The sequence below is a fragment of the Tetranychus urticae genome, chromosome 3 (genome assembly GCF_039701765.1).
Source record: "Tetranychus urticae isolate SD_2017Ah chromosome 3, NJAU_TeUrti_SD_1.0, whole genome shotgun sequence".
Lineage (NCBI taxonomy): Eukaryota > Metazoa > Arthropoda > Arachnida > Trombidiformes > Tetranychidae > Tetranychus > Tetranychus urticae.
In genome coordinates this window covers 5,837,630-5,862,328 of record NC_142960.1, presented here as the reverse complement: position 1 = coordinate 5,862,328, position 24,699 = coordinate 5,837,630, and the positions used below count along the sequence as shown (strand labels likewise).

Sequence of the window (24,699 nt, the reverse complement as noted above, 5' to 3'; positions counted from 1 at the left end):
TCACTTCTACATATTTTTAACCGATCCAATTATTTTTTTTTAAATGATTAACACAAGGCTTATTAATGTTAAAAAAGTAAAATTTTAATAACAAATATGAGGTCAATTTGATAATGTATCAAATGAAAAAATATGACTTTGTTGGTGGTGTTATCAGTTTATAAAAATTATAAAAGCTTTTTGATAGCGATTGAAGATGAAAATGAAAGAGACCAAAATTGTAAATATTTTGGGTCTGAATGGTTTGTTTGGGGATGAAATTTATGAGTGTAATCAATTTATCAATCGAAGAGAACGGATAACTTCAATGGGACTAGAAAAATGGAAACATATCATCTCTATTGTGATGGTGATGATAACGATGCCTCCTTCGATTTCTGTTTATGTAAAAAGTGTTTGTCGTTGCTGAATATGATCTTGGTTTTTCACGGAAAAACGATTCTTCCAAGGCAGGAGTTTGTTTATAAATTATTCTGTTTTTCTTTGGGCGTCTTGAGGAATTGATGGATGCTTCTGAAACATTTATTGGAATTGGTTTCGGTGGTTTGGTAGGTTCTGGAGCAGGTTTGTCGTTTAATTTATAAAATTGTTCACTTTTACCACAATCAACATTAAACCACCAGCTGCAAACTGAAATTTCTTGATTAAATATGGTTCCATTTGGACACATAAATGATTGCATCGATCCATGATTACAGTGATGATAAACCTGTATGAAAAATTAAAATTAAATTAGCAATTTATCTTAAAAGTTAAGTTTGGGTAGATTTATCATTCAAATACAATGTTTACCTGACATCGAAGATTCATATCAGCATAAAATCCAGATGTTCTTCCTTTACAGGAAAAGTCAATTTCTTCAGGAATTTTAGGTAAAGCAGGATAATCACGGCCAGCTCCACCAGGTATTCCTGCAAGCTCATCAAGAATGGAAGATGATAAACCTCCACTGTTTTGTAATGTTTTACTTGCTGGATATCTTTTTGGACTTGATTGAACTGCTGTTGTTTGTGATGCTGGAGCAACTGAAGGTGGTGCACTTAATTTCTGATTTAACTTTTTAATCTTTGGATTTGTAGGTTGTTTATCATTAATTGCTTCATTATCTGGTCGAATTCTTGAAACTGGCACTTCAGAATCGAAATTTTCAAAAATGTGTTTATCTTCGTCAAATGAGACTCCATCATTAGATTTATCAGATGACGAATGAGATTCAGCTGGATCTGTAGTTTCTGTGGCTTTAAGATCTATTTCATCAAAAAGATTAGCTCCTATGGGCTCTCCATGACTTCCATGATCTGGAAATGGAGGTTCATAGTGATATTCATGTTTTAAAATTGGTCGAGCAGTCTTCATTGCTTCTTCATTTTTAATAACACTTGACTCTTCTGTTGTAGGTTTAAGTGTTGAAAGTTCAAAAAAATAATCGTCTTCTGATGCAATTGTAGTAGTCGTTTGAGGTTTAGATTTATTTAAAGGTGGAGACGTGAGTTTTCTTTGTCTACGTTCATTTCGAGGAGCTGCTTCTGATTGTGTAGATCTCATCCACTGATCACCCCATTGTTTATATTGATATGCTACTTTCTTCATGTTGTAACCACTCTTTTGACCTCTAATAGAGCCGATAGCAAAAGGTCTATCTCCATAACTTAACGTGGCTTGATCAACCTGAGACTTTTCCAATGTTAACTCTTCAACCGGCTCAGTGATAGGCATTGGTGTTGTTGTACTAGTTGATGTGGTTGTAGAGGAAAAACTGCTTAATCCAAAAGCACTATTATTTTTACAAAGCTCAGCTAAGTATTTCAGTTCAAAAGGAAAATAGTATCTAGTTGTGTCACGACCATTCGAATCACCAGAATCGGGTGACTTGGTAAAAGCTGTTCGTTCATTAGCACTGTTTGCCTGGTTATTGTCTTCAATGGGTTGTTCTGCAGCATAATAGTTGGCAGTCGTAGTTTCATGATGTGATTGTTGATTTCTTTGGATTTCATGATTGGGATCATCGTCATCATTGGAAGATGCAAACAATGGAGAAACTAAAAGTCCATCATTCTCTGACGCTGTATCATCCCAAGACCACGGATTAGCTGTGCTTCCAGAAATCAAACTTCCTTCAATTAATGGGTCAGCCGTAGAACTAGTCACCTTCCCATCAATGTCATTTTCTTTAACTGTTTCTAGTTCTGAATCAAGAGCTTCATTTGAATTTGGCGTTACATTATCATCGAAATAAACATTTGAAGGCTCTGTTGGTTGATTTGTTGCAGCTGTAATAGGTGGTTCAGTTGTTGTCGTGGTTGTGGTTGTAGTTGTAGTCGTAGTCGTTCTTTTAATGTCAGATGATCTTAAGGGAACCATTCTTTCACCAAAATGACCATAATCGTATTTAATTTGGCTATTTCGTCTGTTTTCATTTGAACTTGATACTGATTTATGTGGAAGTTCATGTTTAGTTTGAATATCATGATTTTTTATACCATTTCTTCTTTTGTAACCAGAATAATCAGTTGATGTTGAAGGAGTGACATAAATGTTTTCATTTGGCTTTGAAATCGGTTTTTCAGTTTGTACCATTTGGTTTGCTGATCGAGCATAATAAGGATGAGAATCTGAATTATTTTCAACATTTTCACTAACTGCTTCAATATAAGCAAAAGGTGACACTTCATATGGGCTCGGTTGCTTATGTTTATCCATTCCATTATCCGAATGGTTTTTATCAAGCTCTGTTTCATAATCTAATGGCTCTAAGGGAATTCTGGTTATTTTGGATTTATTTATCTGACCTAATTGACCAGAAGCGAGTAAAACAGTCCCAAGATTGCCAAGATTTTTCACTGCGTTGACTGGTGGAATATTTTGTTCCTTAATTAAGTTGATTTTGTGGTTATAACTTGGCTTATTGGTTTCAAATTGAATACTTAATGGAGTTGTTGACCTTACTTTACCAGTGTATAAAAACTCTCTTTTTTTAGACGAACTGGGAATTTCATCATTTCCAGCAGCCGATTTAAGTCTATTAGTTGCCATAGATGAAGCCGGACGGTTAGGTTGAATATGTCGACGATCTGACCAATCAATTATTGGTTTAGGAATGGTAAGTTTTGATTTATCTGACGGAGGAGCAGTAATCAATGAACCAACCAAACTCATACTTTTTTTGTCTAGTTTAACCTTTCTTTTATTACTAGAGTGGAAGCTTCCTGGAGTTGGCGGTTTTTCACTTGTTAATTTAATCGGAAGTAATGTAGGTTCTGTTGGTTTGGATTGAAGACCAGTCTTTTGTTTACGAATTTCAAACTTTGCCAAAGCTGATTGCTGCCTATTTGTACCTTTAGATGATGGAACTGATATGCTACTAACTCGATATTTTGGTTTTCGTGTTCGAGACGATGGTATCTCATTTATATGACCAGTTCGTTTTAAAAGAAGACCAACTGCACTATTAACTTGATGACTTGGCAATATAATTGGATTAGATACATCATCTGATCCTCCTTCAACACCAGGTAACTTCAATTTCCGATAACGTCTTTTAGGCTGCAATTTCATTGCTATTGTGAGTGAAACGGGATTTGAATTCTCAATAAAAGATGATGGTGAAGAGAATGAAGGTGAATTATTGATGGAACCAAATACTCTATCAGGATGATATTTAGTGGCTAAAATTTGGACTCTATTTTCATGTTTATTACTTTTTTTGGCAATTGATGTGACCTAAAGGAAAATAAAAAATAAAAGACAGACAAAAGTCAGACAACAATCAGTCAAAAATGAAAATTGGATCCATTTCACGTGAAAATTTATAATCTAATTCTATCAGCATCATCATCATTCTATCATTCACATCAGAAACAATCTAGTTGTTAGATTATCTCAAATGATAACTTGATAATGAAGCGTTTATTAGTTTCAAGTTAATAATCACGCAAATGGAAGCAAAATACATGTATTAATAGCTACTAATCCAAGCAGTAAATATTAGATACAAAGCATGCATTGTAATGGATATCAAATCAATCTTACCGATTTGAATAATGGCTCCTGTCTGTCACCATATTGTAACGCATTACCTAACAAATGAAAGAAGGAAAAAATAAAATTATCATTATAATGAAGTAAAAAAATGTTGCTTAATTATCGGTGTAATTGTGTATTATTTTGCATTGTATTTATTATTATATCAATGATATGGCCGATTTGTTGATGACACGGTAACAAGCTGAAAAAGGTGAGAATCAAGTCATGAATGAAGGTCAGAATGGTCTGAAACTAACAGATCATTTGAATATAAATTTTGGCAAATATAAACGGTAATATCAGACTAATAATAATAAACAGAACGATGTCTTAACGAGCCAGTTGCCTGACCACAGCAATGAACGGGCAGAAAAAAATAAAGAGCAGCAAACAAGTTGCCTGAAAAGGTTTGATCGTTAATCATCTTAATGAATAACATTGGCACACTAATGATTGACTTTAATTTAAGTACTAATGAGAGGCCGTTGGTAACAAAATATCATTTTAACCTTTAAGAATAAGAAAGAGAGGAAAGAAAGGGCAAAAGTAAACGGTAATAATAACTTCAAGCCTGAAGAGCAAAAGGTAAAAAAGTAACAAGTTGATAGGAGAAGGAAGGTAATGAAATAAAAAGCGCATCAGGAAAATCAAATAATCATACTCCAAGCTTAACTTGAATACACTTTACGTGACATCGATCGGTTGAAACTCATCGGCTTAAACGATTTTAACTTATTAAGGTGATCAAGACGAGTTAATATTGATGGTAAAGGTGAAGATGTGTGTGAAGCAAAAGAAAAATAACACCAAAAAAGAAGTCAAAAGATGAAAAATATCATAATAAAAGCAAGTTAAAGGTAAAAAGGAAGAGACTATTTTCATTTCTATTCCCGTTTACCTGATCAACTGGAAAAGTTGATTATTCTAAATTGATTACTCTTTCTCCTGATTTAGCTATTTGATTGAAAAGGTTAAGAAAAAAAAAACGATCATAAAGTATGGTGAAAAAGAGAGGGAAGTTTTACCAACCTTGAGACATGATAACCTCGAAAGGTTGCTTCTTATTCCTATCGTTGACATAATCAAGGTTGTTTTAAAGGCCTAGTTGAATGGTGATAATTTGAAACAATGAACTGATTAACTGTTTATGTAATAATAGTTGATATACTGTGACCGTTCACAACTACTAACAGTCAAAAGAGGAAGATTGAACTTACTTTTCTATGGAGATGAACCAAAAGTGAAAAGTAAGAGAGAAAGGGGAGGGATCTTACTATTCTAAGACCTTTCGGTCTCAAGTGAAGAGTAAGAAGGAGAGAGGGCAGCACAAGGGAGTGAAGAGGCAAAGTTGGAAGTTTAAGTCAAACTTTATTGATAATGTTAGAGAAAAGTTCGGAGTATATATGTCTCTCATGGGACATAGGAATATCAGGGTACAAATGGTTCAGTTAAATTCAGTATAAAAAATAGTAATAATAAACATAAAAATATCATGGTTAAAACAAGCATAGTTAATAGTACAATATTTCACGTTTAGATTACCCGCTAGAGTTACCTGCTTTTGATTGGAAAGATACATTTGTAATGCATTAAGCTTGTATTGAAAAAGCCCTAGTGGCGAAGGTTTGAAAGAGAGAGAGACATATGTTTATGCTTTTAGGTTTGTGTTTCTTGGTTTTATTTTGTTTGGAAGTTAATTGTCATCACATTCGCCCACTGTAATTTGAGTTTGTTGTCTATCAACAAACTGCTTGAGCTGGGATGAATGAGCTTGAATTGGTGTTCCTGAAAGTGATTCCGAGATGATGTATGTTACGTCCGTGATCTTCTTGATGACATAGTATGGACCTGTATACTTAGCTGTGACTTTAGTCCTGGATGGATGGTTGAATGGTACTTCCTTGAGTACTTTGGATCCAATCTCAAAGTTTGCGACGGGATGCTTAGCATCATGTCTTTGTTTCCTTCTTTCTTGTTCCGTACGTGTCCTGGACCTGGCTAATTCTCGTGCTTCCTGGAGATTGTTGGTTTGACCAGAGAAAGTCGGGGTTGGATCGGTTCCAAAGAAGAGATATGCAGGGGCATAACCAGTGATATCGTGTGGAGTATTGTTGTAATCAGTGACAATCTTTGGTAAGAGCGTTGTCCATTTACGATGAGGATGATCTTGCAAAGCAGCTCTAACTTTGACCATCAAAGTTCCATTGATGCGTTCGACAATACCGTTGGTTTGTGGATGATATGGAGTACTGAAGATGTGTTTTATGTTGTGGCGTTTAAAAGCTTGTTTCAAGACTGTACTTTGAAAGTTCTTGTGACAGTCAGTTAGAATAGCTTTGATGCGAATACCAGATTGAATAAGTTTGTCTAGGAGGGTTACTACTGATGCTGATGTGTTGGTGGTTGTGGGAAAGGCCCAAACATATCGTGAAAAGTGGTCTATGAAGACTTGAATGTACTTATGTCGAGTACTACCAGCTGCAGGTCCCATGACTATAGTATCGAGGCCGACGAGATCACCAGGTTCGAGATCAACTGAAGGGAGGATCATTTGACCAATACTTGGACGATGGGTTTGCTTGACAAGCTGGCATGAACGGCATGAATCGACATAAGCTTTGATGTCTGAGATCATATGAGGCCACCAATAGAAACGAGTAATAAGTTTTACAGTCTTGTTTTTCCCAGGGTGACTGTAATCGTCGTGAAAATGCTGCAAGACTTTATTACGGAGTGTTGGTGGAATGATTGCTCGAGTGGAACCACGAGTTTTCACGGTGACGATGCCATCCACTTTGAAAGATTGTTGGATATGAGAAAAGTCAGTGGTAGCTTGATGTTGCTTGATTTCATCAGCATCGATGAGGAAAGTAACTGGGGCTCTTGATAAGGCATCAACGTGTTGTTGAGAGACGCCAGCTCGATGAAATAGCTCATAGGATCGAGTAGAGAGCTTGATACTCCAGCGATAGAGTCTTCCTTTGGGTTTCTTGAGCGTGAGGAGCCATTTCAATGCACTATGGTCGGTGATGACTTTGAATGGGAGGCTAAGATAAGCTTCGAAGTGATCAACAGCTTCTACAACTGCAAGGCATTCAAGTTCAAATGCGGTATAGTTGCCTTGGTGTTCGTTGAGTGCTTTGGAAAAATAAGCAATGGGATGTTCAAGACCATGTTTGTCAGTTTGAACTAGCGTAGCTCCAATACCAATCTTTGAAGCGTCAGTGTAAAGGGTACACGGTTCATCTTTGTTATAAATAGCGAGAACTGGTTCATTGATTAACTTGTTTTTGAGAATTTGAAAAGCGGTTTGATGTTCATCTTTCCAGTGGAAAGCGATATTTTTACAGAGGAGTCTGGTTAATGGTTTAGAGATGGTTGAGAACTTGTCTATGAAGCGACGATAATAGTTTGCAAGTCCTAAGAATTGACGAACTTCCTTGACATTACTCGGAACAGGAAAATGTTCAACAGCTTTGACCTTTTGTTTGGATGGTCTAACTCCTTCTTCACTGATGATGTATCCAAGATAGTCAACTTCATTTTGCGCGAAGTTGCATTTAGATAGCTTTAGTTTGATGTTGTTATCCTTGCAAAGAGTGAAGATCTTCTCTAAGAGTTGGAGATGTTCAGAGAATGTTTTGCTGTAAATGATGATGTCGTCTAAGTAATTTATTGCGCCGTTGTAGAGTAAAGAACCAAGTACTCTTTGAAGAATTCTTTGAAAAGTTGCTGGGGCGTTTTTAAGACCAAATGGCATGACGAGCCATTCATAGTGTCCTTCATGAGTTACGAAAGCAGTTTTCTCGATGCTTTCTGGGTCCATCTCAATATGCCAATATCCCCATTTGACGTCAAGTGTCGAGAAGTACTTACTACCTTGAAGACGATCAATGACATCATTGATCCGTGGCAGCGGCATCTTGTCATCTATGGTGAGGGCATTGAGACGACGGAAATCTATGCAGAGTCGTGTACCACCATCTTTCTTTGGTACACATGTGACTGGGAAGGCCCAAGGACTTTCACTATCACGAACCAATCCTTTTTCTTTGTATTCTTTAACTTGACGACTTATTTCATCAAGTTCGGCTTGAGGACGACGATAGGCCCTAAGTTGAATTGGAGGATGGTTAATAGTGGTAATCCGATGTTTGGCAACAGTGATACGGCCAATGTCTGTTTCATTTTGGGCGAAGGCAGATTTATGTTTTTCGATGAGGGCGGCAAGTTGATCTTTCTCATGTGTCTCTCCTAACAGGGTTACTAATTTTTGAGTCTCTGGTGATCGAATGCTGACAGTCTTATCTTCTAGGTTAAGGTGAAGACCGAATTCGATACTGGTGTTGAGACCGATTAAGATTGGATAGCGGAAGTTGGAGATTATGTGATACTTGATCGTCTTGGTTGTTTTGTGGATGGTAGTTGAGGCGAGAGTGTATCCAACACTCTTGGTTGAACCTTCTAGCTGGTTGATGGTTATTTGTTGTTTATTGTTGATGGGAAGGTTGAGTCGTTTACATGTCTTTAGACTCATAATGCTGATTGTACTACCGGTGTCAATGAAGGCTTCGACGGAACTACCTTCGATTGTTAGTGGGATATCGATGAATTTCAGTATTGGAGATATGTTTTTAGCGAAACATACGTCTCCGTGGTCATCTGGATGGAGTTCTTCCTCGGCAGTGTGGGTCGATGGTCGAGGTTGACTGGTTTGAGAACGATTAGGGCATTCACGATGCCAATGGTTTTCCTTTTTACCAAGTCTTTCACAGTACCTACAGGCTGGAGGACGGCGTTCAGCAGATTGACGAGGGCGGCTATTGTTATGTGGAGGTGCGGCGACCAATGTTTTAGCAGCGGGTTTCTTTGGTTGTTGCTTTGTTAGGAATTTTTCCTTTTGTTTGTAACGCATTTCGGTTTCAGTGGCTATTTCGAGCCAATCAGAGAGTGTACGAGGGCGTCCAGAACTCATATGGAGAGTCCAAGCAAAGGGTAAACCAGAAGTTAGTTGCGAGATGACTTGATGTTCAGCCAATTTTGCTTCACGAAGGAGTTTTATCTTACGGCGATAATACTCCGTCACTGTCTCTGTACGCTCAAGACGGATACGTTGAGCTTCGAGAAGTGGGTCCTTGAATTCAGAACCGAAGCGAGTGATCATTAAAGATTTGACAGCGTTCCAATCAACATGCTCTTCAGATGCGATTTCCTCGGCGTACCAACTTAGAGCTTCTTTGTCTAGGCTGTAGACTAAGTCTCTTATAAGGGTGTATGGATCGTTGGTGTTGACATGTCTTTCGTACAGGACTAACCAAGCTTGGATGCGGATACCAGATGGTTCGCCAGTATAACATTTGAGAACCTTCTTCTGTGGTAAGGTTATGTACTGCGTTGGTTGGTCGATAGTCGTGTCTAGTTGTGATGTAGTGGATAAACGGTTCCTATTTTGGTCTTGGAATCGAACTGCTGGTGTAGGCGGGAGGTATGGATTACGGATTAATGTTGGTAGACGAACATTTGTTGGGTTGACCAAGGGTGGATGGGTTGGTTGATTTGGATTTGTGATTGGGTTTGAGTCGAGGTTGTCTCTTTGGGCATCTGGATCTGAGGATATTTGATCAGAGAGGTTAGTATCATCGTGATCATTTGCCATTTTGTTCTCGGCTTTACCAGGTTAAATTGGACCACTAGATGGAGCAGAAGGACCAGCGGGAGTTTCAACAGCTTGAACTTCAGGAGTTACCAAAGGACGGAGGAAGCTGGGTCGGCAAACTGGTTTTAGGGGGTTCGGTTCCACCAAAGGACAATTAGGCTGGAAGAGTTGGCTGATAGATGGAGACAAGAGATACGTCTGTTCAAAACAGGAGAAGAGATCCTGTCGACTGCGCCAAATGTGACCGTTCACAACTACTAACAGTCAAAAGAGGAAGATTGAACTTACTTTTCTATGGAGATGAACCAAAAGTGAAAAGTAAGAGAGAAAGGGGAGGGATCTTACTATTCTAAGACCTTTCGGTCTCAAGTGAAGAGTAAGAAGGAGAGAGGGCAGCACAAGGGAGTGAAGAGGCAAAGTTGGAAGTTTAAGTCAAACTTTATTGATAATGTTAGAGAAAAGTTCGGAGTATATATGTCTCTCATGGGACATAGGAATATCAGGGTACAAATGGTTCAGTTAAATTCAGTATAAAAAATAGTAATAATAAACATAAAAATATCATGGTTAAAACAAGCATAGTTAATAGTACAATATTTCACGTTTAGATTACCCGCTAGAGTTACCTGCTTTTGATTGGAAAGATACATTTGTAATGCATTAAGCTTGTATTGAAAAAGCCCTAGTGGCGAAGGTTTGAAAGAGAGAGAGACATATGTTTATGCTTTTAGGTTTGTGTTTCTTGGTTTTATTTTGTTTGGAAGTTAATTGTCATCACAATACTTTTTTTATTAACTGTTGACATTTTTTCGTTTAACCAGAAAAATATTTGCTTACTTTTTTCTCGATCTTTAGACGCTTATTTGTCTAAACTTACAGCTTTTTTTGTTTCTACTGTTATTTATCGAGTAAAAAGCCGTTAATAACATTTCTATTTAAATATTTTTTCTAGATTTCAAGACTAATCTTTAAGTCAATTTGATTAGACTCTTTACAATAATTTGTTACAATAATTTGTGGTTTATAATAGTACTTTAATTGTTTAATAATTACATTTAATAACCAATTGAACTTTTTTCATCTTCAATTTTTGTTAGAGACGTTTTAAAATGAAGGAAATGACGATATTATTAGATGAAATTACGTGAGTTGCTTTTTTCACTTTTTTATTTCTCAACCCATGAATACTTTTACTGATTTGATTTAAATTTATGTAATTATATAACTTTTATTTTCAGTTATTCAACAACAAGAGGCTACCGGAAATGTCAGCTGTTCTGTATAAATACTGCAGAATGAACCAAATTGAATTAAAGAAGGAGGGAAATCCAAGATGACTGTGATGTTTAAGCTGATACAAAAAGATGAGGATTATACAGTATGAAAGAAACAACCAGCCGAGAGGTAAGAAGATCAAGATTGAAATGGAAAACATTTTGATACACTTTTGGAAAATGAATCATCTGCTGATTATTTTTAATATATAACTTGAATTCTGTTTATTCATGTAGAGTGGCAAAAATGGAAATGGTTAACGGTGATCTATGCCTTGTAAAGAGATAATCTTTCTTTTGATTTAGAAGGCCTAAGGTGCAAATGGAAGGCTTAAGGATAAAGATTTTACGGATAAAGATGGAGATGAAGATGAACCTGATTATGGTCATGATAAGTTTAATCATAAATGTAAAAGGTGATGGATGATATTGTCTTGTGACTCTTTCATTTTGAGATGCTTTTTCTTCGCAATGCAATTTTTGCTATTTTTGCAAGGTTGGTGAACTTGTGAGAGTTTAGAGAAATGTTTCTCCAATTTTTTCCCTCATTTCACTAACCAATTGTAATTATAACCATTTAGTTTAAAGAAGAACAAGGATAAAGCCAGTGTTAATGGACAAAAAGGATATAATTTTTAATTACATGTCACGTTAAGGTGAAACTTGTGATTCTAAAAACAAATTTGTTGACCTGAAGAGCCAAGATTTTCCATTGATTCACTTTCTTTTCCTGACCTCAATCATGCAGATTCACGTGGGGAACAATGAACTGTGGTTAATTATTACATTATAATATTAATATCAACATAAATGTTCAATTAGCAAAGTACAATGTAAATGGTTGTTGTACTAATTGTAAATTTTGTCAACACTTGAAGCAAGTGAAACAGTCAAGATTGACAAGATAAACAATTGAATTAATTGTCATGCATACAAGCCAAACGATTCAAGTTTTGGGTTGTAATAAAAAAATTAATTTATTACAATGGAATCAGTAAAATCTTTCAGTTCACAAATTGTCCAAGAAACTCTCACTGTAAACTGTCCATTTTGAGTAATGATTTAAACTGGAAATTGCCGTTTAATTGTGCTTGTGTGCAAGTTAAATTCATGTCATTTTCATCATGCAATCTTCAGTAATGAAGATGTAATATCTTGGCTGTGAGAATAGTTATAATTGTTGTCTAGCTGAACTTGAAAACCTTAAATAACAGTGAGATTGTCAAGTTTAACGTTCAAATTGTTGACTGATGATGTTGATCTTGTTTATTAATTAAAACTGGTAATCAGTGGACATCATTTAATTTGCATAATTGTCGTTGCACTTAATTTCAAGGGTTAACTTAACGTCTTATAACAACGTAATAAGAGTTAAATTGAAAAACAAAATCAATTCAGACTTTCATTAATTTTTCTCATCTTCTCATGTTCAAGTCCATTAACATCAAGCTGATAATATTAAACAAAAATTGTCAAAACATCAACAACATAAACGATTAACAATTTAACAGTTGGCCATCATATTAAATGATCAATAATCAACTAACCACAATAACAACAAAGATAGTCAACAGCGTAATCATCACTTTCATTATTTCTGTTGGCAATTTGAGACTCAATGGATACTAATTATGTTGTATTACACAGTAAGTAAATCAGTATTTGGTTACAATTGTTTTCCCTTTTTGAATGCAACAAAAACTCAACTAATAACCTTAAATGATTGGATATTTTTGGTCTAACAATTTGTTGATAACAACAATCCAAAATTGTAAAAGTGATGTTAATAGAAGAAAGCAAAATTGACTTTTCCATCAGCAACATCCATTGAAAATGGTTAAATAGTGTATTGGAAATGAAAATTGAAAATAAAAGTGTAAGTTGATTGAAATAACAGCAATTGGAGTTTAGTTGTTTGTTTGTCTCATCCATTATCAAAATTATTGTCCTTATTAAAACAGTGAAAAGACACTTAAATTGTTCAATTGTTTCACAAACATTGGTAGCTGTTGTTGATTAATGTTAATCATGGTTACTATTTATAACAAAATGTATCCTCAGTCTCATGCCAATTGCTTGATAAGATTGAGATTTACAAGATAATGGAAGCCTTAATGTTTGTCAAAAAGGTTGACAGTGATTATAACAAGAGAATCAAGTAAATCTTGATTTACCTTTTAATCTTGTTGAACGTTCATCAGCTAATTATTTCCTACATGTAGATCGTAATCAATTGATCATTGATTCATTGTTTTCCGTTTCATTAGCAATAGACAACATTTGTTTATCATGTTTCCAATTGAAAAATTGTTCAAAAGATTATTCTAATTGTAATTATAAATAAAAGATTAACGATAATAGTGAAATCATGCTGAGCGAAATAATTAACCTCAAAATCAATTGGCTTAAAAATGGTGAATATTTCATTCGTGATTAGCGTAATAATGATCTCGTAGTATCAATGGCCATCGGTAAAGCTTGATTAAGATCATTTGAATCGACTTGAATCATAATCAAGGTTCACTTAGTTGTGATAATTGGATTAAAGCAAATGACCAATAACAATGATTTAGATGCTATTATCTGGACTTGGATTCATTTCATTTCAATGTTTCAGTTTAAAATGATAACCAAGTGTTGGTCGGGATTAATGGACATCACGACAGCATTTAGATGAGCTTTACAACAATTAACCAGATAAAATTGATTTGAATTGTCGATTGAAGTTTGGTTCAATCATTTTGATACATTGATATTGTGTGAGCTTAATAATTTGATAGTCACTAGTGAAGTAACAATTGGAAATGATGATTTTGTAGCAATTTGATGACAAATAATTGAGTGTAAAAAATTGATTGATCAATTTTTATCCTGGAGGTAATGAAAGATGAAAGTCATTTGTAATACATTTGAATCAGTTAGCACCAGTCAAACATCTCCATCATCATTGCTCACCTTCATCTTAATCATGAAATAATTTCACTATTCCTAATCACTCTCTCCATCATTTACTCATTGAAATCCTTCAATATCAATGTGACACGGTTGTTGACCAACCCATAAAAAGATGAATAAAAATGAACAAATTTAGTTTGTTTTTAACATTAGGTCAAAAGGCAACATCCAAAAAGGTAATCTCAATGTTTGGTTGAAACATTTACTACCAAGTTTAACCATTAACTGACCTGATTTGATTGAATTTGATGGACAACATTTAAAACAGTTTAACTGATACTTCATTAGCTTTAAAAGCTCATAAGCTGAAAAGAGATTGCAATCCAATCTTTTTCATCAACGCTCACTTTCTCATCTTTTTTTATCTTCTTTTTGCTTGTAATAATTTCTTATTTAGAAAGAAAACAACTTACCTGGAGATAATCCATCAAAAAAAGAGTCAAGTAGAAAGGTAAAATAATAACACTTTCGGAGAGACACTTAGATATAAAAAGCAAATTATCACTAAAATCATAGTCGTTTGCATGTAAATTATCATACCAATTATCGCTGGATTATCATTCATTTGGATGTAAATCTATCCATCTTTCCTCTTCAGGATCTTCGTAGCCAATCAAACCAAATCAATTATGATTTGAGGCAGTATTTGATTGATTACAATTTAAGTTAGGAGGCAAACTCATTGTGATCAATAAGACAAGATGTAGCAAACTCTTTGCTATATCAACATGTCGAAAGAGATGTCTGTATTTTTCCAAATTATGAATATTGATGAAGATTAAGATGGAGGAGAGAAACACACTGAAGAAGATGATGATGATGATCAAGATGACATTGATAATCCATTAGATGTGAGAAAAGGTTGAAATAATTGAAGCCTTTTTCTGATCGGTAGGAGTGATCATTTAGCAAGTTAACATTGTTGACCTGCATTACAGAAGATCCCAAGGAAAAGTGAAAGATATATTAAATTAACTGTTTACTTGTGATTAACATTATTCACTTGACACTGAAACTGCGATACCTAAACTAAGTCAACTGTTTTTAAATTGAAACTGGAATGATTGAACGGTTAAATTAACTAGTTTAATTTAAATAAATCACAATTAAAAAAGGCTTAAGATAGGAATAAATCTTGGAAGATTTTGCTTGAAAACAGTTGACAAATTAAAGCTGAGAAAAGGCTTGGGATAAGTGTTAGAAATAAGAAAACATGACTAATTATGGGAGGGGAAAATGTGTGAAAAAAAGGAAAGCGTTCATGTTTTGTTTTCTTCTTCTGCTAAATGCATGTTTAAAGGATAATTTGTTTGCTAATTTGTTGAATTAGCTTTTTCAGTTAAAATTATATATGATCAGTGAATCTCAAATTACTTGAAACAATCGACAATTGAACCGTTTTAAATCACATTTTCTTTATGATCCAGTTTAAAGTTTGCTCCAAGACAATGTAATGACAGTAAAAATTATCCGCCAATGAGCAAGCTTATTCAACGGTTTCAACAAAAAGTAAGTTAAATCTTTTCCATAAACGGGTTTCCCATCTTTTGTTTGAAAACATTACTTTTTTTAACGATTTTTTACTCTTGTTAAATAACTTTTCTACAGATTTACATCATCTTTAAAAATTTGGGATTCAATTTTGAGCGATAAAATTGACTGCATGGATCAAGGTTGAGGTTATCAAAGGTATGAAGTTCACGTCTTGACTAAGCTGGCTCCTCTATTTTCAAGGTAAGACTTTATTATTAGCCATTCATTAGTTTGGTAGTAATTAATTTTCCCTTCAATCAGGTAATCAATTCGATGACATGTTGCTGATGAGGATGGTTATGATAATGATGTTGTGTACATGTTTATGTTGGAATAATTCAATTGAATTTGCATTTACAAAATCAATTCAAGAAAACATAAGCAACAAGGCTATCCAATTTAAAGACAATGATAATTACCAGCAGCTTATATTACACTCACAGACCATTAATCTTTCATTTAGACAGGTATACCATTAAATTCATTCCTTCTATATGGAAACCGCAATGTTGATACAGAAAATTACTTTTGACGGAGACAGCTTTAAAGAATGAAGAAGACAGTGTTAATATTGAAGAGGACACTGGTCGTAAAAGCAAGTGTGAAACTTTAATCCTTTAAGAATGGGTGAGACAATGTTAAGAATGAAGAAGACAGTGAAAATTTTGCACAAGACACAATTTTAAGAAAGAATAACTTCTTTCTGGATATATCTATTAATAATTAATAATTTTTACAATCATCAGAACTGATAACCTGAGAGGCATCTCTCACTCCATCATGAACCTGATCAGGTGTAGTTGGTCTCAATCTCTTGGCTCAATGTTTAAGTTGACTGAATAGGTTTTCAATCGGATTGAGAAAAGGTGAATATGTGGGTAAAAAACAAGATTATATTCAGCATTTTCGATTAATTTTTTAACTTCAACACTAATTTATGCAATATTGATACACGAAAAAAATATTGTTCACTCGCTGACTAACAAACTAAAATTGATTCCAGAGCAACTGTCTTGTTCAAAATTTTCACTGTCTTCTTCATTCTTAACATTGTCTCACCCATTCTTAAAGGATTAAAGTTTCACACTTGCTTTTACGACCAGTGTCCTCTTCAATATTAACACTGTCTTCTTCATTCTTTAAAGCTGTCTCCGTCAAAAGTAATTTTCTGTAATAAACATGATCCTGTTGTTAATGGTTTAACTGGCAAATTGAGGATCAACTGGAAACAAGAAGCTTTGTGTAAGGAGTCAAGTCTGTTTGTAATACACTTTTAAAGTCAAGATTCATTGGCATTGGTTTTTTTTGCTTGTCCTACCTGCTAACTATGTTTAATTCATCATGATCAGCTGAAAAGAAACTGAATGTTAAATATTCATCTCATATTCATAACCAAATGGTTCAAATTGAATTGTTGTTTGGTGTGACATCGTTAATATTGCTGTTGTAATTGAACCTTCGTGATAACTTACTGTTGAAAGGGTATTTCTGAATATCTGAAGCTCTCAGTTTCTCTTTTAAGACTAACAATTGGGGCCAATTTATTTCAATTGATTTTGATGATTGTTGCAGGATTCGCTATAACAGATCAATTTGGATTCATTGCAAAACGATTATAATATTATAACCATCTCATACTTTCTTTTTTTTCTAATGCTAATCATGAGAGTCATGAAAATTCAGTGTGTAAACCTTAATTGTTATCAGCTATTAAGGTTAACGATGAGCAACGGACTAATCTTTTGGTTGAACATTTTTTTTAAGATGGTTATAACTAAAAATCAATCAAGAAAGTCAATCTAACCATTTAAGCATCTTCTTAAGTCATGATGTAAAGTATGATATTTGATTGCCTTATTTTGGTTTCAAAATTGCTCCTCAATGATGATTATATTGGTAATGGTAAAGTTTCACTCTCATTATAAAAATTGTTACAAATTGCGATGGACTAAAATAACCATGTCGAAAGTGAAATCGTGTTATTTCATGATATTTATGTCTGAGGCCTGAAATAATGAAGCAAGTAATCACAAAAATTGAAACACAATCTAACCAAGTATTACAAGTCAACAAACTTGCAAACACAACATAAATGATTAATTTTTTGTTCTGTCTCATTAATTAACAGGGTTGTAACCAGAATTATAATGGCAAAAGAAGTCCATCGATGGAAACCAAAAGAAGTATCATGAACATTGAAGTGCAAACACAAATCAATGTCCATCAAAAGATAATTGCAAATTTTTGATTAACGTATGGATAAAAAAGTGACAACAAAGTTAACTTTTAGGATGACAACGCCAAAGTGGAAAAAGATTGAAATGGAAATGAAAATGGAACCAAGAAAATGGATAAAATATAATTATTTGGATGTGATTTATTGAATAACCTGATATTACACTTTTGATGGATATACTTTCTCTCTTATTTTGGTTGGATGTCATTTAATTATTTCATACTTTTAATCAACTGTTAATCAAAGCATCAACATACAAATAGAAATGGTTTCAATGATAATATCGTTCAAATGACACAAGATGAAGATGAGAGTGAGATGTGAACCTCTCAAGACCTGAATCTGGTTTAATTATAGTGACCAGGCAGTGAAAGATACACATTATAGACATAGCTCAAGGCTATTGAACAAGACAACCTGAAGATGTAAGTGCGCCAAGAAAACGCTCAAACTCTAAGCGCCTTTAACATTTACTTTGTCCATATTATATCAATTTGGATCCACCATAATCATCGACATCATCCACTTTCCCCACTTCTCTTCTTCACAACATTCAAATTATCCTTTTCACAATATTAATGTTGAATCTTAATGATTCAAATTAGCTGATGGAAAAAACACATTTCTCTCATCGTGATTGTCACAATGGATTTGCTGTTAATGGACTTGAAGACAAGAATAAAACAACTCAAGAGTAAATATAGTTAGTGAAATTAAGGAAACACACAACAATCATTCCATCATTGTTTTAATCAACATTTTTGTTTCTGCATTGTTAATTAGCAAACAAATTTGTCTCCAAAATGGGAAACATCACTTTTAACATCAAGAATGGAAACCAGCAAGAGCAACCTTATGTTGGATGAGAAAGGATTGCATTAATTGTTTACAGTTACAAATGTAAAACAATTTGATTTCAGTCTAACCATTATAATTGTCATCTTAATTGTCATCTTAATTGAGTCTTTTATGGATGCTTGTTGACTGAAACAATTGAACGCTCATCTTTTCTTATCTTTAATTTTGAGAGAAGCTGATTTAAAAATCAGATTTAGCATAACAAAAGCAATTCAATCAAGTGAACTATTTTATATTTATCAAAATTAGCTGATCAAACTCATCTAAACAATGGAATTATATCATTTCATGAATTAATCTTCAACTGATCTTGATATTAAGCTCATTGTTTGGAGCTCAAGTTTAACAGCTTGATTAATATCGACTAATTTTAGTTTCACTTTTTTGTAAAATTTACTATTTATGCATATTTACAATTGGAATCAACTATCGTTGTGATGATAATTGATTGAGTTATATTCAATATCAAATAGTTATAATATTAATAGTCAAAAATCAGGGTTAACATAAGAAGAGTGAACTTGATTCAGGAAACTTGAAAAAAAAAGTTCAAACAAGTTCAAGTAAACAACATTCATTAATTTAATTAAAGCAAATGATAAGAAAAGAGAAAAAACAAAATTGATTAAAATAGTGATAGCATAATAATAATAACAAAAAAAGACTTAATTTAGATGAACATTAAATTGATTCAAGGTTGATAAATTTAATTGTAAAAAAATTTTGTGAAATTTAATTTGTATACTCAGTGGGAGAGCTTAATCAAATTGAATTTAAAGAAACAAACTGATTCAACATTTGTTTAATTTCCTATTTATACCAATTGAAAGAGACCAATCAATCTAGTTTAATAATAATTTTAATTAATTCTAATCTCGCTTTTTTTCTCTATTTCTCACCAGGTTAAAGCTAACAATCAATATGAAAGAAATCAAAAATAGGATTGAAATGGAAATCAAATTGAAAGCGAATCAGATTACCGGATACACTGAATAATGGATTTGATTGTTTTCTCAAGCAAAGGATATTGTCAATACAAGATGCTGATCAACTGAATGTGTCAATCAAGGTTAATTAGTTAAAAATGGTTGGGCCATGTTAACAATTAGTAAACAACTGCCATCATTTTGAGGCTCCATTTGTCATGTTGATTGACAAATTGATTGGTTAAATTAGTTGGTAAATTTTTTGGTATATTCCTGTTCCCCCAATCTTAAGCTTTTGAACAAACAAACGCTAATTGAATGAAGGGTTAGCCGTTAGAAAGCGAAATTTTCTCAGTGACTCTGAACAGATTTGAACAAAATCAGATTCTTTCAGTTCTTTATTATTCAGTTAGATTCCTCTTCAGGTCAGATTATGCTAGGTTATGTTAGCTTAGGCTTAGGATAAGTCAAGTTATGTTTTATGATGTTAGCTAAGGTTCCGCTTCTACACAATGCAGTAAAAAATTAGACTCAATTTTAAGGATTTTTTTGCAATTTTTGTACAGTTCTATTCTTTGAATTCGAGCAAATTTTGCTCAGCAAAGTCGTAAAAGATTAAAAGATTGGTGAAACAGGACAGAACCAAATTATTTACTCTCTCTCTCTCCTCAATGTTATATAATCAACTTACCGTGAAAAACAACTAAATAGATTGTTGTCAGGCTTAGAGTGTGAATTATCATGATGTCTGTTTGTATTTGTGTAACAGGTAGATATCCAATTAAGAAGTGTAATAGTAGAAGTTAGTAGAATACAATTTAATTTAATTAACTTCAAATGTCCATTGATTATATTCCGTTGAGGTTAATTGGGTTGACTGTAAAAACAGTTAAATCACTTGCACATTAGAAGAAGAGGAGAGAAAAAAAGTTATTCCTATTGGTTATTATGATGATGATTGTACGAAGGTTGACACTTTTCGCAAAAAGGATCCAATTGTACAAGTAAATGAGGTTTTCAAAGGCAAATTTTCATTACCAATTGTCCATCATCAATTATCACCATCAACAGAGAGCTGGTCAATAATCATCACTAACTAGATTGATTGGATAAAAGGCAGAGAGCGAACAAAAGGAAAGGTTAGAGTAAAACATTAACAAAACAATAGTAAATTTGTGGGTCTGTATGTCACACAATTAAGAAAAGCTTGTTTCTGTTTAAGGTTCACATAGATAAACATTAGACGAATTACTGGATTTCTAATGTCAACCTGAAGTGAAGTTAGAAGTTGATTTAATTTTGCAACCGAAAAGAAAGTAATGAACCAAACATAATTACCTAACTCATCCTCATCTTCGTCTCACTCTTCTCCTTCTCTCTCTCTCCACCATTCTCATCCTCATCATCTTCCTCCTCTTTCTTTGTACCTTTCTTAGAGTAAAATAGATATTTCTTTTTTTTGAATGACTCCTTCGATCTTCTTCAAGACGAGATTCGCAACATTAACGTTCTTTTCTTTCTTTTACCTTTCCAGATTCGCTTCTCAACTTTCGCTCCAAAAGATGATGACCCACCTTTGATAATGAAGACAAGATGAAGAGAAGATGATGAAAAGAACAAGAAAACAGTTAAAAAGGAGGGAAAAGGAGTAAACCAGAAGGAAAAGAAGATCAACATTCACATAAAACAAAAAACAAGATGATGCTCTTTAAACTACTTTCTTCTTCAAATCAGGTTTACAGTAAACATGGTAACATCATCATCTATCTTTATCTTCTTGCCATAATCTTCATCTTTATCCGTTCCATCATCATAATCCTCGTCTTCATAATCAATATACTCTGGTTGTTATTACAAGGGAATCTAGATTTACCAACATTTGTATCGACCAAGAGCAACTTTCGCTAGGATTTGGCATTCATTTTCCGTGGTTGAACTTGATTGTGCCAAGCGATTAGAAAAGGTTATTGAAATTTAAATAAACTTGCTTTTAGCTCAAAGAAATACTTTTTTTAAGAAAAAAGTGATTAAACTTTTAAGATAGTTTAGCGGTATTAAATAGTTAATTTTATTATTAGAATATTGACTCCGTTCTTTTATAGCCATTAAAAATCAAAGGTTATTCAATATTTTTAAACTAATATCTTGATAAAGCGATATAAATGAAGTTGCATTATTAATACAATGAAGTTCATTCAAATTGAGGCAGCTTTTTCTTTAATTAAAATATTCTCATTTTACAATGATTAGCCAGACAACAGCAATTTAATTCACGATTTGAAGTGCATTGTCTCTGAATAAATGCTCATTTTGAAGGATAAGTAAATCAGAGATTATCACACAACTAGAGAGCCTTCCAGTAAAATACAAAGCAATTTTAATCCACATTGTCAATCAAGATCAAGAAGTAAATTAATGTCTAAATCTAGGACAATCAACTTTTTAATGCAAATAAAATTTAATTCCCAGTTAATTGAGGATGATGCATTGCGAAGGGCAATTTTACATTATTTGTTTCCAATCAAGGCAAGAGTTTGAAATTCAGAGAATCTCTTCATTGGAACTTTTGAAACGATTTCACTATCAGTTCTGTTAAATATTACTTCAGTATTAGATTGAATATAAAAGACGATATTTCTGAAAATAGCTTGAATGAACAGGGCACTCGAATGGATGTACAAAGTATCAGCAATTTTTTGTTGGCAAAAATATAAATAATAATCCATTGTCTTTTACCTTAGGTCAATAAAAGGTAAATAAATACTTGATATAAAGAGTAAAGCCAAACAGATACACTCAAGTGGACAATTAGATGACATGTCCAACTACAAGAGAAGGAAATTTTACCGTATTAATATGTGTAAACACTCAATTAAATTGTGAAATATTATTTTCTTGGAGTCTTCCTGGCTTTGTGATATTGAATGTTTCTTTATTTTCCAATTTCATCATTAGTTTTGATGAAGCTTGACTATAAATGCTTCCAGATATCATTTCATTTCCTTTACACTCTTGCGGAGACTCGAGTAATGAGTAGCAAAATGATTCAACTTGAAATTCATCCTGGCTTTCGTTGAAACATATGTGGAGACAAAGAGCAAATGACTCGACCAGCTATTTTCATTTGACTCTATCTTACTTCGGTTTGTTTCTTTAAGATTTTCAAGCACTCTTTATAAGAGACTCAGGATTTCATATTCACATTGGATGAACCAGACTTACCTTTATTATTTTCAAAAATAATAGATGAAAATTAAATACCTGCAATCACTAGATGCACAGAATATTCAAATGTTAGTTGAAACACAAATAAAAATTTGTCGATTTTATCAAATCAAAACTAAAATACCATAAAAAATATCTTATTGTTTCACCTCTCACATGGAAATACCGATCACAGGAGGATTACTGAGAACCCTGAACATTTCCATCCAAATGTTATTACAGATTAAACGAAAGCTAGTTTAATTTAATTAAAATATCGGAAAATGAGAAATGAAAATCACTGAAAATTTTCAAGTCAAAAGAGCAAAGCGTTTTATAGTAATGCCATCTGTTATGCTTAAAGAAAAGTAGTAAAAATAATTTTTATTTTGTAACAAATGAAATTGGACGTAAAAATTATCATTTATTTGATTACTTTTTGTTTATAACATTATTTACAATCTAATTGTACAAATATGTTTTTATCAAAAACAGTTTCTTTGAAATTCATTAATCATGATTTAGTTTAGCTTTCTCACTCAGTCAATTGATTTATTTTTCATAATAATCATCAAATTGTAATTCAATTATTATTCATCCTTCTTATTTTCCAGCGTTTTGTATGAGTTGAATTTAAATTGGCAAGGTTAGCATTTACTTTCTTTTTTTTAGTTTAAGACAATCATACAAATTAATTTAGTTACTATAATTGTAATAATAACGATAATAAACGTTAAAGCACTAAATGAGAAAAACAATTAATCTGTTGAGACAAATTAACGCATTATTTTATAGCTATACATAACAGGGTAACAATAATGTTGAATAACAAGGCAAAATGAACTTATCCAAACCAAAGAGTCATTTAACGAGGAGTTGAGGTCACTTTAAGTCTAAGTAACTGATTCAAAAACAATTAATGAATAGCAAAAAAAATGACCCAACCTAAAGTAATTTGATTTGTATAAAACAGATGAGCAATTTAGTTACTTTGGGCTTGTGTCAGATGGTAAATGTTACACTAATTGTCACTAGTAATGGATTGAGATCAAAGTCATTGAATCAAAGTTAAGGACAATCAAATTTTGGCAAACTTGACCGGCCTAACAGCTCGTTTGGTTTGGCTAATGGACAATTGAAAACATTTGTAATTGAAAAAGAAAACAAAATTGTAACTTTAAATAATTTAAAAGAAAATCCTAATTCTGATCTCCTGAGAAATTTAGTCAATTATTAACAATAATTATTAGTACATTAGTGGTTAGTATATCACACAACCATTAAATAGGTTAGCTTAAGATGAGCAAAAAATCTGATGTTCATATTTACAATTAAGTTACAACAATAATGATTGTCAGTACGTTAGACAATTATTATTGATCTTTTTCGTTCCGAGTTTTCCGTTTCTGGAATGGAAATTTTTGGCAATGTTGAAGTTGTTATAAAAGGGTTTGATGATGATTTGCAAGTGTAAAGTTGAATGTTAATTATAACGATAAATTTAACATTATAAAACCGTTTCAAACTCGGTAATAGCAGCTGTTGATTTATCCAATGGAAAGGTTTGCTTGTTTGAAGTAAATCCTGGTTTAATCCTTCTCTCTCTTAATCCAGTGGAGGTTGAATAAGTTGTACAAATGGATGTTGAATCTCGACCATAGAAAGGGTCATTTGTTGTAATATGATTATGGGTCATATCTTTATGTAGATAATGAGGTTGATTCAATCGAGGATAAGGAACTGTAGATGATGATGAGGACCAATTAGATGTTTGAAATCGCATCATTTCATCTTCATTTAAGTGAGCAAAACTTTTGGATCGTTTAATATTATCAAGTAGATGTTCAGCTTTATATCTATTTAATCCGCCAACCATATTTCGACAATCATTTTTATTCAAACCATCATTGTAGGCCATTGAAGTCCAAAAATTGTTACCTCGAGATAACCGCGAATTATCATCATTACTCAATGATTTTGCAATACTCTGTAACAGTGTATAAGGATGGACAATAAAAATAAGGAAAAGGAAAA

General features: G+C 33.1%; 2 protein-coding genes and 3 long non-coding RNA genes across 13 annotated transcripts in view; 3 read left to right on the top strand and 2 right to left on the bottom strand.

Moving 5' to 3' along the window:
* Positions 1-59: 59 nt before the first annotated feature.
* Positions 60-20,736, bottom strand: LOC107371315 (uncharacterized). Of its 8 annotated transcripts, XM_025162689.2 has the most exons (5): positions 14,449-15,071; positions 14,322-14,387; positions 4,030-4,076; positions 793-3,720; positions 60-709 (listed from the first exon to the last, which is right to left on the bottom strand). In XM_025162689.2, the coding sequence occupies exons 1-5, from the start codon at positions 14,471-14,473 to the stop codon at positions 314-316; spliced, it is 3,462 nt and encodes a 1,153-aa protein (XP_025018457.2). In that variant the 5' UTR covers positions 14,474-15,071; the 3' UTR covers positions 60-313. The 8 variants fall into 8 exon arrangements, with proteins under 8 accessions (XP_025018457.2, XP_015794848.2, XP_025018458.2 ...); XM_015939362.3 differs by lacking the exons at positions 14,322-14,387; positions 14,449-15,071 and adding an exon at positions 20,153-20,736; XM_025162690.2 differs by lacking the exon at positions 14,322-14,387 and having other exon boundaries at positions 14,449-15,133.
* Positions 10,625-12,257, top strand: LOC107371322 (uncharacterized). Its single transcript, XR_001570783.3, has 4 exons — positions 10,625-10,823; positions 10,918-11,083; positions 11,191-11,449; positions 11,535-12,257. It is a non-coding gene; the product is annotated as an uncharacterized LOC107371322 (long non-coding RNA).
* LOC107371320 (uncharacterized) lies at positions 15,262-15,949 on the top strand. The gene is made up of 3 exons (XR_001570779.3): positions 15,262-15,417; positions 15,517-15,642; positions 15,703-15,949. It is a non-coding gene; the product is annotated as an uncharacterized LOC107371320 (long non-coding RNA).
* On the top strand, positions 16,603-21,535 carry LOC107371321 (uncharacterized). Of its 2 annotated transcripts, XR_016199642.1 has the most exons (4): positions 16,603-17,497; positions 17,570-18,380; positions 19,438-19,714; positions 20,996-21,535. It is a non-coding gene; the product is annotated as an uncharacterized LOC107371321 (long non-coding RNA). The 2 variants fall into 2 exon arrangements; XR_016199643.1 differs by lacking the exon at positions 20,996-21,535 and having other exon boundaries at positions 16,714-17,497; positions 17,570-18,371; positions 19,438-20,155.
* A 1,534-nt stretch (positions 21,536-23,069) lies between these two features.
* The window catches only part of LOC107371665 (glutamate ionotropic receptor NMDA type subunit 2), a 28,294-nt gene continuing 26,664 nt past the window's right edge, over positions 23,070-24,699 (bottom strand). Inside the window, exon 12 of the mRNA XM_015939808.3 lies at positions 23,070-24,652. Within this exon, the coding sequence (XP_015795294.2) occupies positions 24,173-24,652 (480 nt within the window). The 3' untranslated portion in view covers positions 23,070-24,172. The remainder of the gene's footprint in view (positions 24,653-24,699) is intronic.

Excerpts from the sequence above, each read along its gene's own strand:
- LOC107371315 (XM_089268853.1), bottom strand. The coding sequence starts at position 4,662 with ATGCGCTTTTTATTTCATTACCTTCCTTCTCCTATCAACTTGTTACTT. Across the intron at positions 4,077-4,532 it reads TCTCTTTCTTATTCTTAAAG|GTAATGCGTTACAATATGGT; the intron begins GTTAAAATGATA and ends TTCATTTGTTAG. Across the intron at positions 710-792 it reads ATATGAATCTTCGATGTCAG|GTTTATCATCACTGTAATCA; the intron begins GTAAACATTGTA and ends TTTTTCATACAG.